The 18,570-nt window shown below is 41.9% G+C and overlaps 1 protein-coding gene across 7 annotated transcripts in view; it reads left to right on the top strand.

Moving 5' to 3' along the window:
• The window catches only part of RAB3B (RAB3B, member RAS oncogene family), a 67,521-nt gene that overhangs the window by 33,317 nt on the left and 15,634 nt on the right, over positions 1–18,570 (top strand). For all 7 annotated transcript variants that reach the window (XR_011142611.1, XM_068953129.1, XM_068953131.1 and 4 more), the window contains one exon: positions 17,903–18,021. Coding sequence is in view for 6 of the 7 variants with exons in the window: in XM_068953129.1 (XP_068809230.1) it covers positions 17,903–18,021 (119 nt within the window). In the remaining variant the exon portion in view is untranslated. The remainder of the gene's footprint in view (positions 1–17,902; positions 18,022–18,570) is intronic.

The following is an 18,570-nucleotide window of genomic DNA, read 5'->3' as shown; positions in this document are numbered from 1 at the left end:
TCAACTTCAATACACGAGGTAAAACAACCAACTCCACTGTTCTTACCTGTGTGAATATGGTATGGAAATAAAAGTGAAAGTTTCTCAAAACAGATAGTAAACGAAGTGCTCTTGTGTCATAGCAAGTCAGCTGCACTCTGTATGAGAGATCTGGCTAATATCGAGGCCTGAAAGTCTTTTCTTCCCAGCCAGAAATACTCGCTTCCTCAAGGAGGCAAAAATCTAATTTATACAAGAGCATTAAGTAATAAACTACTATATCGTCATGAATAGCAACTGATCTGGGCAACTTATGCAAACAGTCACTATAGACACAGCTGCTGTTGGAGGAAAAGAAAGAGTGCGATGTTTTACAGCTATCTCTGCACTATGTTTTTGATACCTCACCTAAGCAATCACACTGCCTGTGCTACCACAGTGAGCAATAGAAATAACAGCATTTATGGACTACAGTGCGAAGGAAATGCCGTTATATATACACAATTTTCTGTCTTATATAAAAGCTTTTCTACAGAAGTGTAATTAAATGTACACATCTACATAGCTATCATTTTTGTCTCCTCCTTTTATGCCCACTGCTTGCCTGCCTAAGGGGTGAGCCTATTGGGATCAAATACATACCTGGAAAAAAGCAAGCAATTACTAATTTAATTAGATAGGTAAAAGATAAAAAGGCTATACTGGCCTGCTCTCACAAGGTCCCACCTTTTTGTTCTTCAGTACTTTTTCTTCATATTTTAGTGCTGGAAATTAAGATTTCGAAAAAATGAGTCTTGCAAATTTCCCTCCTGCCGAAAAAAGTCTTTTTTTTTTTTTTTGTCGTTGAAATCAATGTATACAATAACAGCTTTCCAAAGGAAATAAATGATAAAAGACAAACAGCGCTGTAGCATTATTTTTTGTTTTAACTGAAGATCCCTAAACCCAAGCTGCTTTTTGGTTTTGACATTAACAGATTTCAACATGAGGGATTCAGATTAGATGTTAGGATAAGCTAAGATTGGGAAATATCTGTGTTGGACCGTATGCGGGACCTGAGCAGGACTGAATGGTGTCCACTGTTTCTTGCTATGACACCAAATTTACGGTTCTGCGTTTCCAGAGTGACTTTGTAAAGGGGCTTGAAACAGAATTTTGTCTTGTCTGTACTGGCCAGAGGCAAATACTTTCTGACATCCCTGGAGCGATTGTATTTATTGAAGGATCTGTTAGGATAGTGCCACTGGATTAAACGGATGAGGTTGTCGGTAGACAAGAGTGTCTTGTGTTCAGCACGAGCAGTCCAAGTCCCTCTGTGCTTGCAGGCTTGGGCAGGGAGCTATGGCCAGTGGGGAAGACATGAAGAGGCCGGGGAAATCAGTGAGTGCCTGGAGGGACTGCAAAGCTGCCTGCCGATGGTTGCCCTTCTCCCTGGGAAGCTCTGCAGAGGGTGGGGGGTGCCAGGTGCCCAGCAGTACAGCTGCCGCAGCGGCATCGGCTCCGGGCTGAAATAATGAGTTTCTGCAGCTCTGAATGGTAGAAAGTTCGGCCTTTCTGGGGGAAAATTCTAGCCATGGACAGGAAAACAACCTGCAACCCTGAGTTAAAACTTGTGGAGTTCGCTCACCTTTAGGCAGCTGTGATATGTCGAGAGGAGAAGATGGCATTCCTGCGCAGGAGAAAGCCCACAGCTACGTGAGGGCTTGATCATAGCTGAGCTTGACGTTCTGCTCAAGCACAGAAAGAAGCAAGGTGACTTTCCCACTTTTGGTATATGTTCTGCAGGATGTTCACTCATGTGACATGAGCACAGTTGCTTAGGTAGGAAAAGGCTTGCTGATATTTAGTCTGATCCTGTCAAGCAACAGAGTGGCATCTCCTCCTGGGTGCAGCAGGTGAGTCTTGATGTGTCCATGAGGCAGTTTGTGTATGGTCTTTGGAAAGTGTATCTTGACAGTTAACACCTGTATGCATTCAGGCGAGTGAACAGAGACAGACGCTAATGGCAAATGAAGTGTCCTCGTTCTGTGAACCTATGAAACCTAACGTTTCTCCTTAGCGAAAATAATCTGTATTTCTGTATAGATAAGTAGCTGCCTCCAGGCTGGTGGGGTTTTTTTCCCCCCCCCCTTAAATATTATCAAATCCTCATTCACTGAAGCTCCATTTCCATATTTTTATTTTACTTCAGGCAGTACACTAAGTAATCTTTTTTTTTTTTGGTCATATCTGTAGATATTTTTATCTCATGCAAACTCAGTCAATTCAGGTCCTCTCTGTACCGCAAGGACAGTTGGGGATACAAATAGGGCTAAGGCAGCAAAAGGGGCCAGAAAGCTAAAAGTAATTAATGGAGGCAGGAAGCCAGTTGAATAGATGGAAGAAAACCACTTGCTAATAGAAGGTCAGTGAAGAGAGAAGGGTCCTCACAAAGACTCAGTGGGAGTCCTTAAAGGAGCTGGTGTGTCCTTGTCTCCCTTACTTTAGTACTGTAGGACATGCTTTCTCTTCTCATTTTCTCCTCCTCTAGTGCTGTCAGTCTGGAGTGGCAGGAACGTGCTTTGTAATTGGCAATTTTTTGTCACTTTTCAGCAAATGAATCAGCTGCTAATCTCAACTAGGATCATAGAAATCCAGAAAGCTCCAGGTTTTACAGCAGCATAACTGAGGGCAAAATCTGGTTCACATGCCTTGTCTGAAATTACCTTGGAAAACTATGTCCATATACTGTAGCAATGAATTCATTTTCAAATTGTGGAAACTACAGTGACTTTTGAAAAACAAGCTGGTGACTTCTGTGAACAAAGAAATACTGTAAAAGTCCTGTTCTGGTTATTGCAGCTTCCTGCAGAAAAGAATGAAAGAGTTTGCAGTGCAGAAAGCACAGATCCATGTTGCCTTTAATGTGTTCACTTCGTGTTGACAACACGAAGCTGGAAGGAACAATGGTACCATGGTAACTTGTTTTCTTTTTAATCTTTCTTAGAAGATTGTAAAACTGTTTACCATGGCAATATCAAGTTAATATAGCACATTCTTTTTCAATTTCTTGTTTTCCCTTTTAGTATAATGATGTGTTTGAAAACTCTCTGGTGTTCAGCTATACTGCTATTGAAGCTTTCTGATACCTTCAGTAAAACAAAGATGCTAATTGTGAGCGTTTTTTCTTACTGTGCCTAGTTGATGTTTTTTCTTCATTTGTTCATCTTCTTTGTTTTAAGAGTCCTGTTGACACCTGGTAATTCTGACCTAAGCACAGTCTAATGGAGGCACAACGTGAAGCCTGCAATTGAGTTTCTGTTGTTGTTAGATACTTTCATAATTGTATTTCCATCATTTGTTACTCAGATCTGAGAATGATATCAGAGGCTTCTCAGTAACCGCTTAGATGTAGAAGTGGTGACAAGTCTGCTTCTCCAGAGAGGGGTAATGATTCTCGCTGCAGTCTGTGCACTAACCTACATTACCATACTATGGAATTGCTCAACATTCAGGTTACGTCACAAGCTGGCAAAATGGAAAAGCTCCGAGAGGCTACTGCTGCATACTGCAAGCCCATGTCACAAGGTAGCAAATCCCCATCCAAGTCCCTTGAATGCAAACAGTATATCTTCAACTTTGAACGTCTTGGGCTTTACCAGTTTTCTCAGATTCCTTCACAATTTCTGTGGATGCTTTTATAGCTGAGTTAAGCTAAACCCAGAACTGACAGAAGAAACTCTAGACAAAGATTAAAACAAAAAAAAAAAGGTAAGGTATCAGCAGAAGCATAGGATTGTATTTACCAAATAAAATAACTGATTGAAGTGTTTTTCTCTTTCATTGACAATTTAAGTAATGAAATGGGTGCAAGTCCTGGACCCAGTGAAGTCGATAGGAGTTCTGTCCTATTCCATATGACAAGGATAATATTCCTTCACCATCTTTAGTTTCTAGTGCTCCTTGGGAGTTGCAGAAGTGGAAAATTATTCACTTGGGAGGCGGAGATTGCCTGAAGACCTGGTCCCTGCAGCTCTCTGGCACAGCTAAAGAAGCCTGCCTGCTCTCCAGGGAAACTGCCTGTTTTGCCTCTGCCTGAAACAAGCCCTGTAAAATCCTAGGATGGCCCAGTGGCACTTAGGTCATCCAAACATGTCTCACCCTTATGACGTTTTTGAAGACTCTAGCCCTCCCATCAGCTTTTGCTATTCTTTGGGCTCTTGTCAGTTTGTCTGTCCCTTTCCTCTACCACCCATGCAGTCTCTGCAGCAGAACCTATTCCCTCCGAAGAAGTCCCAGTGTATTTCCCATATGATCCCTCCCATATTCTTTTGTGGGCACAGAGGTTAAGAACTTCTTTGTTTACCAGGTGGACTTTTAATTCTTGCTGGTTTACTTCCTTCCACACAAAAATGCACCCTCTTGTTTCAAAGCTGGGTGTGGTGAATATATCACTGAAGCAAGCATGGATGAGGTTGTTCCTACAGCTGTTGCCATTAAGCTGTTTTGAAAGTTAGGGCAGATGTGGAAGTGGGTTATGTTTATTACATCTCGTTTTGTGAGATGAAAAAGGTTTTATTGCAACTAGTCTGTTCGTTAATTAAAATGAAGTAAATATGTGCCAGAATGTTGCCTGTTCTTATCTAAGACATTTTATACAACAATTGCTATCTGCTGATATAACTGTCCTAATCAATGCAGGGTTGATTTGATGTTATATCATTAGTGAGGTGGAAGGATATTTTCAGGTTAGAACTGAGGTATATATTCTTTATCATCTAATAATTCTGTGATTCTGTAATATTCTTTGTATTAATTTTATTAATGCTTCAAATGAGAAATGAAAATCATATAAAATGAATCCTCTTCCTCTGAGAATGATGTTTGTGGTATGAATATACCAGTGAAATGAAAACTCATAATCTGTTTCCTGAACAACCAGGCATTGTTCTGCTTTGTGAAAAGGCCAGATATGTCACTTCCTGAGCCTTGGTATAAAGTATTAAGATCAGATCCAGATAGCCAACACCAAGGCTTTCACTGCTGCTATACAGCCTCCAAAATCAGGTCAAGTTATAATTCTTTGGCCTCAAGGTTAGGTAAAATAGGGGAAACAAGAAGTGGAGTTTAATTTAGTTTCAGGATGTTCTGAAGCAGTTTTGTCATTGCTTAAGTCATGTCTTCACTGTGTTAAGGCGCCTTTAGCTCATTTCCAGATCTAATTCTGCTCACTTACATGTTATGCTTTGCCCTGAAGTTTTTCTGCGCCATTTCAGCCAAGGGGAGTGATTTTTGTGGACTGGATGGGACCAAGAACAAGCCTCAAGAGTCTGCTTTTCTTCTCTCTGATAATAAATGATTTGTATTCCTGTAAAAATCAACTTATCGCACATTCTCCAGACGAAGCACGTGCCTAAGCATGAAAGCAGAGGAGTTCTCACTACTCAAGGTTAGTTCTTGCTCAGAGAGTTAGCTTTCAGCTGATAAATACTTCAGTATGTGTTTTCCCAAATGTAACAGGACAAATTCCTAAGCTGGGAAATGTTTCTAAAAGTGCGAAGGAAACATAACGTAGAATTGCCAGTGCTGAACCAAGCTGCTGGTCCAGAGAGCCTGGTGTCAAGTTTTCTGCCAGTGAACAGTCAGGGTGATTTAGGAAGTAGCATAATGCTTATCTGTGTGCATGTCCTTATATTGTGCCTGACACTATGAGCACTTCAATTACAGTTGATAGTTCAGTTACAGGCTGATACCCCTTCCCTTGCTTGGGGTGATGCTCTGCAGGTTTCTCTGCTTTCTGAAGTTATGTTAGGATAAAATTGGTAGAATGTAATGAAGAATGATGCCCTGGTATTTTTATTGATCTGTAAAGCATCACACACATTTAGTGTTCTGTAAAAATATGTTCTCTTGCTGTCCTTGTTGTGCATAGGATCTTTACTCTAAATAAGACAGTCTGGAGTTGTCATTAACGGCTCTTTTTACAACTTTCTTTCCTTGGGTTGAGGCCCGTTATATGTTTTGAGAAACAGATCACATAGAAAATGCTGAATCTTGTTTTCCTTCTTGCCTATACGCGTAGTCACGTGGGAGAGCAGAGTTAGGGCCTCTGCAAATGTAGGATTCTTCACTGAGGTCACTGGATACAGGCATGACCTTACAGTTCTTCAGAGGTTGTTTTATACCAGAGTTCAGTCACCAAACAGGATCTCCCTGAGCCTGACTGAGGTCCTGCTGGGGTGAATGGATGCGGGCAGATGAAACTGGAGGTGCGCAGCTCTGTGTCAGAAGAGCAGCTGAAGACACCATGTGGTGGTGCACCTGCAATCCCTGCAGCACTCTCTCCTCTGCCCGGTAGATCGAACCCTGATTAAAGTGATTCTACTGCCTTCAGTAGAAGCTAGCTCAGATCCTGTAAATAAGCAATGTTGCTGTAGCAAACCAAAATTCTTCCCTGTAGCTACCATTTTTCCTACTAAGATGATCATCTTTGACGTTTACCACTTGTGTATGTATATATACTTGTGTATACTTGTATATGGGTATACATATACTTGTGTATACTTGCACATACATTAGCCTAGCAGCAAGCTGGGTTTGAAATGGCCTGGTGCTTTTATTCCCCGCACTGCTTAATGAATGATTAGAAATGCAGTCAAGTTCTCCACTGGTATTTTTCTTTACTGGTTGGCTCCAACTTTATGAAATTCACACTGGAGCAAGCAACTGTTGGTGCTTTTTTTCAGGCTGATTATGCTCAAGGGTGCAATGTAAGGAGGCCCCAGTTCTGTCCTATAGCAGCATCTGTCCGACCTCATTTTAGGCCAGGATTTTTAACTGAAACCTTGATCGTCTGAAGTGCTGAATTTGACCACGCATTAGTATCAGAGTTGTGGCCTCCTGCAGAACATGCTCTGATTGATCCAGCTGTTGCCCGCTTGCTAAATCTGTTTGAGATGTAGTCTGGCTTCTTGGGCCTTTTCAATGAGTCAGGTCTTCGAAGATTTTTTTTTTTATTATTCTATTTATTTATTTAATAGGGCTTCATTTCCTCTGTTTGCTGGGTTGTTTAGCAAAACCTTTCCCCTTGAAAAAGGAACTAGGGGAATGGATTTGGGCTTTGCTAGCTCCTGAAATGGGCTTAGGTACAGTATCTTAATTTTAGAATAACTGCAAATGATTCCTGCCAAGAAATGCTACTAAAACTCAGTTTTCTAAACAGTTGATGAAGAGGAATAATTGAAACATCTCAAGTAAGTAACAGTAGTAGGGAAGATCTGATTGTAGCCCCATAGGATGTTAGAGCCGGGAGGAGCGTTTCTTATGACGTAGGGATTGGCTGAGCGAGGTTTGGAACTGGATTAGAAATTTGCTTGAACGTTAGATAAATCAGTCTTATGTCCTTCATTTTTTATGAGGTCAACAACACATTTTCTGCAGTTGTGAAACTTGTGGTTTTCCTCCATCTTTCTCGAAGGGTAAGTATGAAGGTGTCTTTTTCATCACTGAGATTTAGTCCATTCATGTTCATTGGCCAAAGGCTAGGAAGCGTTGCAAAGCCTAGATAGTTGGCGGATGTTGTGGCGATACCCATAGGAGCACTTTAAAGGTGATAAAGTGATTAGTACTGAGCAATAGTTGGCTGTGCCAAAGTTGCTGCAGCAGCTGTGGGAGCTCTAAGAGTGACTGTCTCATTGCTGAAGTTACAATTCTGCTTCTCAGGTAGCAGGATTAATTGTAAAGGAAAACGCTGAAGGAGAGCAAGGTTTATTTTGGTAGTAGAACTGCACTAGGTCAAACAGTCTTGAGGCGCAGGGCAACAGGGTTTAGCCCTTAATTGTTAAGCTTATTCCTCCAAATGTTTAGGCTAAAGATAAATGTATTGCAGGTAGCAGGATGGACAGCGTGCTGAAAATATCTTTTGTTTGCAAGGCGATGAATGAAACTGAGAGGCAAACTTTGTCACTCTTGGCTCAAAGAGAGTACTCTGGACTGTTTCTGCTGAGGACAGGGCTTGTGCCAGTGCCATTTGGCTCAAAGGCACAAATGTAATTTTCTGCAGAAAATATGTGCATGGAAAAGTACTACACAGCAAAAATATCAAACAGCAACAAAATCTCACATATACGTCTAGAAGCATTTGCTCATGACCCCATTTGCAAATGGAAAGAAAAATACACATAGCATTAGCACAGAGGTGGATGCACTTAAAATAGCGTGCAAAAGGACATCATGCAGAGAAAGCCATAGGCACTATAACCACGTGACAGTCCCCAAAGTAACATCCCAGCTGCTTCCTGAGCTGCCTCAGGAGTGCAGTAGAGCCATCTGCAACTGCCACACAGTGAAATTCCCAATGTAACATCTGGATTGTGTGGTCATAATACAAAATATTGTGGTAAATGGCAGCAGATTTTCTTCTTTGTCTTGTGTTATTACTGAGCATCATCACTTGTGTACTGCTGTGGTTGACAAGGCACTGGAAATCTAAGCCTCTGTTTTAAGATAGCTGTCCGCAAATAGCTGTCCTTTAGTTGAAACTGTTCCTTTTTATTCTCGGCAGAGATATGGTTTTACTTGGAAAGTCTGAAATTCCATTTGATTGTTTTTTGAGATGTTTAAGTTAAACAAAAACCCCTTCATTTCACCAATGAAGAACTGTATCAGATTAATTTATTGTATTGCTTTTTAAAGTATATGCACATTTCTGTCAAATATAAGCATATGAACTAGAGGGATGTGTATCTATGTTATTGCTAATTCCAGCATTCAGAAATCATGCTTCAAGCTCCACTGAAGTGAGATACATACTTTTTTGTCTTCCTTTTTATTTACCTTGTTTTATGAGCTTCAGGTTGTGCTTGAGTTTTGTCGTCTGTAAAGTTTATACCGCCTTCTTGAGTGTTAGAACATTAAGTGTCTTTATATTTTTGTTTAATGTTCTCCTGAATTCAGCAGTTGAGGCTTCAGAAAGGACACAGAAACGTAGACAAAATCATAAGCTTTGGCAGTGCTGCCCCATTCTTAATACAAATACCTTGGAGAATAGCATTCAAGGAAGCGGGAATGGATTCCCCCAACTGCTTGAGGTGGGCAGTGTGCGGTCTCGTGTGCGGTCCCCAACAGGCAGTGTGCGGTCTCGTGCCGCCTTACCCAGTGGCCAATCCTCAAGGAAATAACAGTGATGGTGGCTATAAGTCACCCTGGGGACTCAGGGATTCCAGTCTGCTTGCACGGCAGCGAACCTCTGATCTGGTCCAGTCCGAATCTCTGCAACAGGGAAGGCTGAGGAGGTGCTCTCTCTTCCTTCAGCGTGGTCCTGGCACTGGTGTTTTTCGTGCAGCTCTATCCCGAGCTCGCAGCAGGATTTTTTCCAGCTTGTGTGCATTGCTGCCGCAAAACATGCAGCTTTGGGGGAAGGTAGGTAATACAGGGGGGCCAGGAGGACTAAGTTTTGGAGTCTAAGGGTGCACGTCTGAGAAGGGAAGATGTCATAGGCTTGTATGAAAAATGGAGAAACTCTTTAGAGCATGGGAGACTGATCGGATCAGGCGGGAAGGAGGCTTGAAGCTGGGCTTCACCTATTTGGTGCTCTGGGATGGAGAGCATCTGGTCTCCAGTTTCTGGTCTGGACAAGACATCCCACCTTTGGCGAAGAACTATTTCTTGGCACAATTTTGAGTGAAACTTTCACACCCCCCACAACAAGTCTGAGCTATGATTAATATGCTTTTTTCTCATTTGGAAAATAATAAATTGGAAATTGCCTAATCAATTCTTAATCTCCACCAAATCTCGAAAAATGACATATAAAGGTTTCAAAGGCCTTAAAAGAATATTTTTTAATAGAATATGTTCTTATTATATATATAATGATATATAAACCATGGCTCATTATCTTCCTTTTGTTTTGCTGCTGCCCTTCAATTTGAAACACACAGTTCTTGCCTTCTGGTGGTCATTTAATTTGGCATTTTAACCTTAGAAATATCATAAATACCTTCCTGGCATTTCTGAGAGTTGTGTCTTAGAATTGACCCCCTTGACATAGTATCCATAGGGCTTTTTCTTGAAGTATGAGGCCCAGATTTTGCCTTAATTCACTGCTAAATATGCTGACGTTTTCCCTTGAGAAGAACAGGCCATAGGAGCGAGGCTCACAGTAGGATACTAGAGGCTGTCAGTTTTATTAACAGTTGGGGGTGCTAACGGGTCTTCCAGGTGCAAAGCAGTTAAGTTTCATAAACACCCTTGGGTGCAAGTGTTTGCTTTGTAAATGAGTTTGCTAAAGGACTTGCCTAGAATCACACGCCGAGGGCCAGGAGCCGCCGCCGGCCTCTGTCGGGGCTCGGTGCACCTGGGTGATGGCGGCCAAGGGCAGAGCTGGGGAGCTGCTGCCTGCGTCTGCACAGAGCCAGCTCTGAGCAGCCCTTCAGCTGCCTCTCTCTCTTGCTGGTTACCATGACATCTGATCACCTAGAAATAGGCTCCAGGAAGTCTGGTTCTTGTTCTGCTGCTCTCATAGCTGGGATTTGCTCGGCTTTTGCTTGCATGCGTTTGAGGGGGAGGGAGGCCGATAGCACTGTAATGCTAATTCCTTTCCCCTGTGCTTGGTATTTTCTGGATCAAAGAGGCCGGCTACTGAATTTGGTCAGACTGTACAGCTGATCATTTAACTTCCTCCCTCTCCCAAATTTTGCATTTCTTTTTCTGGCAGTCGATTTATAGCATATTGAGATTTTCTTTTCTGTTGTACATCTCTGTGGGTTAGCAGACTGCTGCCATGACCCACGCAGAGGTAGCACATGTCCATCCAGTGTACTGTGGTGCCATCCAGGATGTCCAGGCTTACTCACGGTAGTATAGTGCTGCTTCTGAGGTGCTCTCGCTGTGATTAATTTATCTGTTTCTCGGCAAGCCTCGTTAATTAATACTACTTATAGTAGCTAACATAGCTCAGGCATCTCTGCGTCCTACAGCTGTGCTTACAGTGGCAGATTAACAGAGGTAAAGGATCTGTGTGGAGCAACTGAAAAGGTCTTGCAAAACTGGCAAAATATTTTTATATAAAAATTCTTTGGGTGGCTAAAATGCTTCTTATCATAGGATCTCAGGCTCTTAGTATTTTATTACTTTTTTTTTTTTTGTCATAGCAGTAATGATTTTGTCAACTGCTTTCAGAGGATGGGCCTTAAAATGCACATCTCTTGAACTTCCTTTACTGCTACCTTCCCCTGTTTGTTTGCAGCTAGAGAAGTTGTGATACGTAGATATGTGGTGCCGGTGATACTTGTCTTTATTCCTGGCATTTCTTTATTTTTCTTTCAAAGTAACTAGATCAGGAAGAAGAAAAAAAAATCAAACTTATCATCATATTAATCCTCTGCTGAAAAATGAAGATTTTTCCACTCTATCAGAGTTAAGAAATGTGCATAGTGAACCAAATCTTTTTTTTTAACGTGTACATCTCCATGTAATTTGTTGTTCTTTGTTCTTCTTCTTTGCAGCCACTATCTTTTAAATCTTCTAATAGAGAAAGTCAACCTACAAAAGGATAAGAAGAGCAGATAATGTTCATAAGCAAGCAGCCCTATTTCGGCCTTCTTTCCTGCTCAAAAAGGGCAACTGCTGCTAATCTTTTCTGCGATCTCGAGGCATCTGGAAAAATTAAAATAATTTATTTTAACATCCTTAGTGGGTCATGAGCAGGGGTGTTTATCACAGTATCTTGGCTTGATTCTGGTTTGGAAATTACATTCTGCGGGGAAAATGCACTCTATTGCATTTTCAGTGATTCACTTTTTGTCCTGAATGGTGTGGAGTTGCTAAGCAAAACTAAACAGCTGGTGTTTTTCAGTCCCCAGAAGTGCTGTAATGGTAGGTAAAGTTAACTTATACTAACTTTTCTTCCTTGTCCATCAGCTAAGTATGCCAAAGTACTTGAAAAAGAAAAGTAGTCAGTAAGTGCAGTGCCTCCCCTGAAGAGACACTTAGCCCCTTGGTTACAAGGGACTTTTCCAAAAGTGGGAGGAAAAAACACTGAGGCCTTTAACTGGCCAGATATTGGTGAGCCCTCAGAGGCTATGCATGTATCAAAAGTCCTTTATCATAAAATTTCCATCTCCATGGTGGCAGTAGTTAGTGTGGAAGCGTTAGAGTGGCAAGTAGCTGCTTCTGTACAGGGTAAACAAAATAGGTTGGGAGCAGTGAAGGATTTGCAACTGCTAGTACTAAATTTTTCCAGGGGCTTCTGGTTTTACTACTGCTAGAAGAGCTGAAGTGAAGACAGCAAAAGTGGGAAATGTTTAAAAACACTTTGCAAGGATAGAGCCTTTTATATCAAAGGCAATTTTTCCGGCAGAAACATTTTGCTGCATATTGCTAATATTGCTCAAATGAAACCAACTCTCAAGGTGTCTAAATGCATCTGAGTAGGTTCCAGTAACTCTTGGACAATGGGAGTACTCAATAACAAGAAAGGAGGAAAAGCACATGCTTAATATGATCTGTTGAACTGGAGCGTTTTAATCAGAGCTAAGCTTTGAAGGAAGTGGGTGTTATTTTGCTCCTGGCAGCAAGTGAAACTTCACAAGCTTTTCCTGACATCACATCTTATCCGTGTCTTAACCAGTGACTCATCTTGCTAGCCTAATTCTAGCTGCCAGCAAGAGCGGTAAGCTCAGTGTTAGCGTTTTCTTGTTAATGTTACATCCCACTCTGCCCAAGGTCACTCTCTTCACTGACCCTTGTGGTTCTCAGTGCTTTTTTCCTCCTCCTCCTCCTTTCTCAAAGTGACTTTTGTTTAGGTGATTCTTGGTGGTTTCCACTCAGAAATCTACTTTTGCAAAGGAAACGTGGTGTGTGTTCATGTAACATCCAGGAGCTCTGATCAAAGAGCAGGGCCCCTCTTTGCTGAGCACTAGGCTAAGCTTTATGTTTATAAAGCTAAGAAACGCTCTTGACTGCAGCAAGCTTGCACTCCAAAGTGCAGCTGCTGAAATGCAGGTAGTTGGGCTGGAAGATATTGGCCATCTGGCAACAGACATCAATACTATTGATCTCCTCAAAAAATTAAAAAAAACCAACCAAACAAAACACCTTGAATTGCAAGAGGGTATGAGAAATTTAACACTTTGGATTACAGCAGTCCAGAAATGTAAGGAAATGCTAGTTACATCCCCAGCTTTGAGGGGCTACCTAGATACAGTGAGGATGGCGCAACAGGGCAGTAGCAGCAGAGAAGGCTGCATGTGCAGTCTGAGAGCGCTGCGTGGAGGAGGGAAGACAGCAGGGTGGTTATGGGGGATAAACACCGCTCTTGCTGTTTAAAGCAGCGATGCCAGCGTGAAACTGAGAGGGCTCCACGTGAGCGCGGCTGTTTCTTCATCCATGCAGACGGGAAAGTAAAGGGGTCCTGGATGTAAAGGAGTCAAGTATGACTGAGCCCAAGATTGGCAAGAGGCTTGAAGAAGGACAAACAACGCTCTGCTTTCAGGCTATACCTTTATTTCTTGCTCATTCAGGTTATCTGTCTTGTAGAGAAAAGGGGCTGAAGTACCCGTCTTGCTGAGAACTGAGCGGTAGTTGCAGGGAGTCAGATGTTTCCTGACGCTCTGATGTCTGGCAACTTGCTGCACCTATAAGCAGTGGGTCGTGAAGTCCCATTGTCCTGTCTCCGAGGGTGACCAAACTCAGAACAAGGTGCAAAAAGCTCTAGCTCAGATGTCACAACATGACGCTGAAGAGCAGGAGAGGGGAAACGGTCTCTCCTTCACCACAGCCGGTGAAGCTGTGAAATTGTGGTTGTGGCTGGGTGTTGGGGTTGACATAGCCTCTGTTCTGAGGCTCTTAGCATCTTATTTGCATAGACTGTTAAGTCCAGAGTAGCAGTGGATGAATGCACATATATTTTGTAATTGTTGCCAACCAGTTGGACAGCAGGTGACTCTCATATATTATCCCCCTTAAAAAAAAAATCATTTAAAAAATTTAAAGGTTTATTTTTCAGCTTGTTTGTCATATACGCTGCTAGAGAAGTCATGGTGTTGAGGGAATTAAACTTAGTACAGATGAGAAGTTTCAGTGATGCTTTATTTTAAACAAAGAATTTGTGACTGGAAACGTTCATTAGAAGAACGTTGGTAGGAATTCTGATTTTTCACACCTGCAGCAAAGAGCATCCAGTGTGATTTAAACACTCCAGTAGGTTTCCTGTGCAAGTACTTTGCTGTTTTTGTTGAGACAGACAAATAAGCAATAACAAAAAGCTGGTTGTGCTAATATCGTCAGTGTTTAGGTGATGGAAGTTGTGAGTAGAGGGCATCTGCACACTGTGCTAAAGCATTTAAGTCTTTACTCTTTCCTTGTGATGACCACTGAACACTAAACTGTTCAATTTTTGTTTCAGCCAACTAACAGTATTTTTTAATTGTTTTTATCTAGGACAGGCACATATATAAGCTACAAAGGGACAGACTTGTTAGCATAACAGTGTAAAGATACCTCACAGAGACCTGGTTATAACCAAGCTATCTAATTCCTCGTCAGGGACAGCCAAAGAGGCTTCTGGATGCTGCAGGCTCAGGCTGTTCTTCTAGACGTTTGGCTAGACTGCCAATTAGAGCTACAGTGGGTTTGTGCTGATTCTTGCCTGTACCTCATCTATTGCTTCTCTTGTCTTTTAATGAGCTTGTGTTCTGCCTGGAAATCTTGCAAATAACTTGGAGGGGGGAAAAAAAGATCTGCATCAATTATCTCCTTCGTTAGATAATTGTCTCATGCATCAAACTTAAGTGCCTGGTAACCTGAAGGTTTGTGGTGTTTTAAACTAATGTAAGGGCAGTGATTGTAAATGCTGAAGAAATAAAGCTCAGATTTGGCAGTTTATTTTCTCTCATTTATGTTGAAAAAAGCTGAATGGGGGGGGGGGATTTCCACAGAAGCTAGCATAAAACTTGGTATGAGTCAGAGGAAAATTAAGCCATGTTATAACTATCTAAGAAGCTAATATAACCTGAGGAAAAAAATCATGTCAAGGTGATTATTACAAAGATTCAAATGGATTTGGAGAAATGTGATTAAAAACCTTTAAGAGGAGATAACATGCTTTGTACCCGTACAGTAAAACAAACCTTGGAATCTATCACTGTCTCGCACGGAGATGAATCATGTATCGTGCGCTGGACCACACTACTACAAGTGCAAGGTTACGAAGAAACGTTACGTACCATGAAATATAGGATGTCTTTCTTTTGCTCCTCCCCTTTCTCTCCCTCTGCTTTTTTTTGAAACCTGAGAAGGCAGGCGCACAAGCATACGTTAATGAACGTGCAAGTTGCCTTCCTCGCCAGGTTAAGTGCGTTCTGCCCATAAGAGAACAAGTTATGGGCAGCAAACACGTGCAGCCCCTCAGACCTCATTTGTACGTCTTGTGATCCCCTTGTACCACCCATTTGCATGGGGCTGACCAGCAGAGCACAAAAAATAACAAACTGGAGTAACTGCATTTCACGATTTTCGGGAAATACAAATTACCAAAGTTTCCTTTGACCCAAGCACTGCAGACTGAATCTAGTTCCTGACTGAGCCTGTGCGCTGCGACTGTACCAGCGCAGGCTTTGGCAGCCATCCTGAGATCCCCTTGGGACTGCAGGTCCATTCAGGCTTTCCAGGACAGCCTGGACATACATCCTCAGAGCTAACACCTTGCTCTGAGCTTTTGGTCAATTTAGTGTTCTTTGCAAATTATTCTGCGTGTAGCCAGACAATGTTTCTTGCAGTTGCTTAATGCCTGATCAGTCTCAAATGCGGAACGGGAGTAGGACATGAGATTTGGGAGTTGGAAAAGCATGGGAACGCAGGTGTGAAACAATAGTTCTGTGAGCATGAGGATTAAAAAGGCCCAGCTTCCTATGGACTTGTGCCTTTTCCGTGGTTGCAGTATCTGACAAGATATTAATACTGATTTAGGTCTTTCTCCGAATGAGGCATGGAGAAAACCTCTCTCCTGTGGATTCCTTGGTGTCTAAAAAATGATAAGCAGTTGCACTGAAACTTTTTCACCCAGCTAGGGTATTCTTCAGGTCTCTCTTCTCCACTTTGCCAACTATTTTCATGAAGTATGTAAGAGCATACCTTTGAGATCATTTCCCCTTAGTCAGACTTGATCAAAAGTCCTTAGTAGGTTCAAAAGTTATAATGGGCACATGCACGTTTGCACATGTGGAGACAAATGATTTCGTAAGCCTCGTTTCCTCAGGAAATCAGGCTATAATAAAGCAACTGTCATGTCTCTCTGAATAATCAGACTGATAATATTGTTGCTGACACCTACCCTGTTTTAAGAAGTACAGTCAGGACCTTGGTGGCACAGTTGCAGCTTAGTGGCACTTAGCAGCTAAGTGAGGTTGTGTGGCAGTGAGCAAGAGAAAGCCCTTGGATGGGTTTGTCACCAGGCAGGACGGGTGATGGATGCTCAGGCTCCAGGTGCAGTCCACCTTGCTCTGGCATTTCTAGTCAGGAGGAGGAAGGGAAAGGGAGAACCATTTCTCAGCTGGTGGAGTGCCCTGTCTTGAAATAAATGTTTTGGGAAAAATCCCTTCTCTTTCCAGATGTGTTGCAGAGAAACAGAAAAATCCCCCCTGCATAATGTATCCACTGGGAGATTCACTTGCTGTTACAGCTGTGGATATTCTCAGGGTAGTGTAATAGGCAGAGCCCTTTAGGCAAGCTGCAGGGAGCTTATTTACAAGCGCTTCCCTCCCACAGAGAGCCTCTCTGATATGCTGGTGTAGAACAACCGGTGATCACTGATGTTTCCCCTCTCATGGGCTGGCTGGCATGTGCTCCGGAAGGGCCAGGGCTGTCCTTTGCATGCAGCAAAAACAAGGCTGCAGGTATGGGACCTAAGGCAGATAGAATTTTAAAGCCAAGTGCAGTCTCCCACCTATTGCACTGTCTGTATTTCCCCTGCAGTGTGGTCATCTGCTGTGTCAGGTCAGAGCCTGACCCTACAGCTCTGAAAGATGTTCCGTATAGATTTTACTTTACTCTTACAAACCCTCTCAGTTGTTTACTGAAGCTATATGAGTGATAAGTCCTTTCAGGCATTTTTTCTTTAGAGAAAAGAAACTTTGTTAAACGCATTTTAAACCAGCAGCAGTAAATGCTTCTAAAATGTTTTGGAGGTCTAACCACCATTCATCTCAGAACTGCTCACCTGTAAGAGCAACCGTAGCAATCAATACCCTGTGCTGAGCGTGCGCTTTGAAGATAAGACTCTTTGCCTTCTCACAGCTATTTCACAGAGTTGCTATTTGCTGAAAGGTTGATGAAATAAATTTGTTCAAATGATAGATAGCTCCAAAATGAGAGCTATTTTAAGCATATGACTTCTGTCCCTGGTTCACAGGGCAGGTCCAGAAAGAATCGACTGGTTAGAGGGTTGTTGGTCCACTTTCAATTCATCAAGTCCTGAATTGTTGTCTCCAAATTCAGGTAAGTACCGAGTCATCTGCAGCATCTATGTCAAGGGCCAATTCCCTGTCCCTGGCACTCAGCTGCAACACACAAATGTTTTTTGCCTGGTACAGTCCTGGGCTTTTTTCCATTGCCTCTGCTTGGAAGTGTCAGCTTTCAGTGAACTCTACTAACATTTTATTATTGCATTGAGGCTGAGGCAGAAAAGAGCAATTAAAGGGTTGACGTTTTTGATTAAGTTTTTAATTGTACGTGTGCCAAAGCACATTTAACAGATCATAGTTGGTGCAAAAGCCCAATTAATGCTAAGATGTAAGCAGAGCTCATTTCAGTGGGAATAAATGAATTTTTAAAAATATATAATAATAAAAAGGTGCTTGCCTAATTTTAGATACAGGAGCTAACTACAGCCCCTTTTTTTCTGAGAACTGGGATCTCAAAGCCTAAATATTCCTGTTTGTTCCAGGATACAGCTGGACAAGAAAGATACAGGACCATCACAACAGCCTATTACCGTGGAGCCATGGGCTTCATCCTCATGTACGACATCACCAGTGAAGACTCATTCAATGCAGTGCAGGACTGGTAGGAAATAAGTTGTTGTTGTTGTTAGGCTTGTTTGTCTTTTGGCCAATTGTCTCTTCACAGTTGCTTGTCAAGAACATTTTACATTCTACCCTTTGCTATGCATCACCATATTCTTTCCTCTTCACCTAAACTCTGGGTTGAATTGGTTTTTTTAAGTTCTCTTTAGAAAAAGTTGCACAGTTCCACTAGCCAGTTCTTTTTTTTTTTTTATGAAAAATGTATAATTCTAGTGTAGTAGTGTATTATAGTAGTTGTTGCTTTTAAAGGTCCATACTTATTGCTCATCTTCTAATGTATGATTTGGCCTTATTGAGGTTTCTGCCTATGCTGCTAAAGCAATCCAGTTTAACAATGGTTGTTCGAGTCAAACCTCATTTAAAATCTAACAGGGATAAATCTTTCCGACGTGCCTTGTCCTGTATTTAGATTTTTTTGGCACTTAAAAGTATAGTGGAACAGTATTCATCTCACCTAGCTTCAGCCAATTAAAAAAACCTAATCTTAGCCATCTACAAATTGTGTAGTTTAAAATAGTTTTAGTTATAA

Source organism: Struthio camelus, chromosome 8 (genome assembly GCF_040807025.1).
Source record: "Struthio camelus isolate bStrCam1 chromosome 8, bStrCam1.hap1, whole genome shotgun sequence".
In the NCBI taxonomy this organism is placed as follows: Eukaryota; Metazoa; Chordata; class Aves; order Struthioniformes; family Struthionidae; genus Struthio; species Struthio camelus.
Note: the sequence above shows the minus strand (reverse complement) of the source record. Positions and strands in the feature narration are given on the sequence as shown.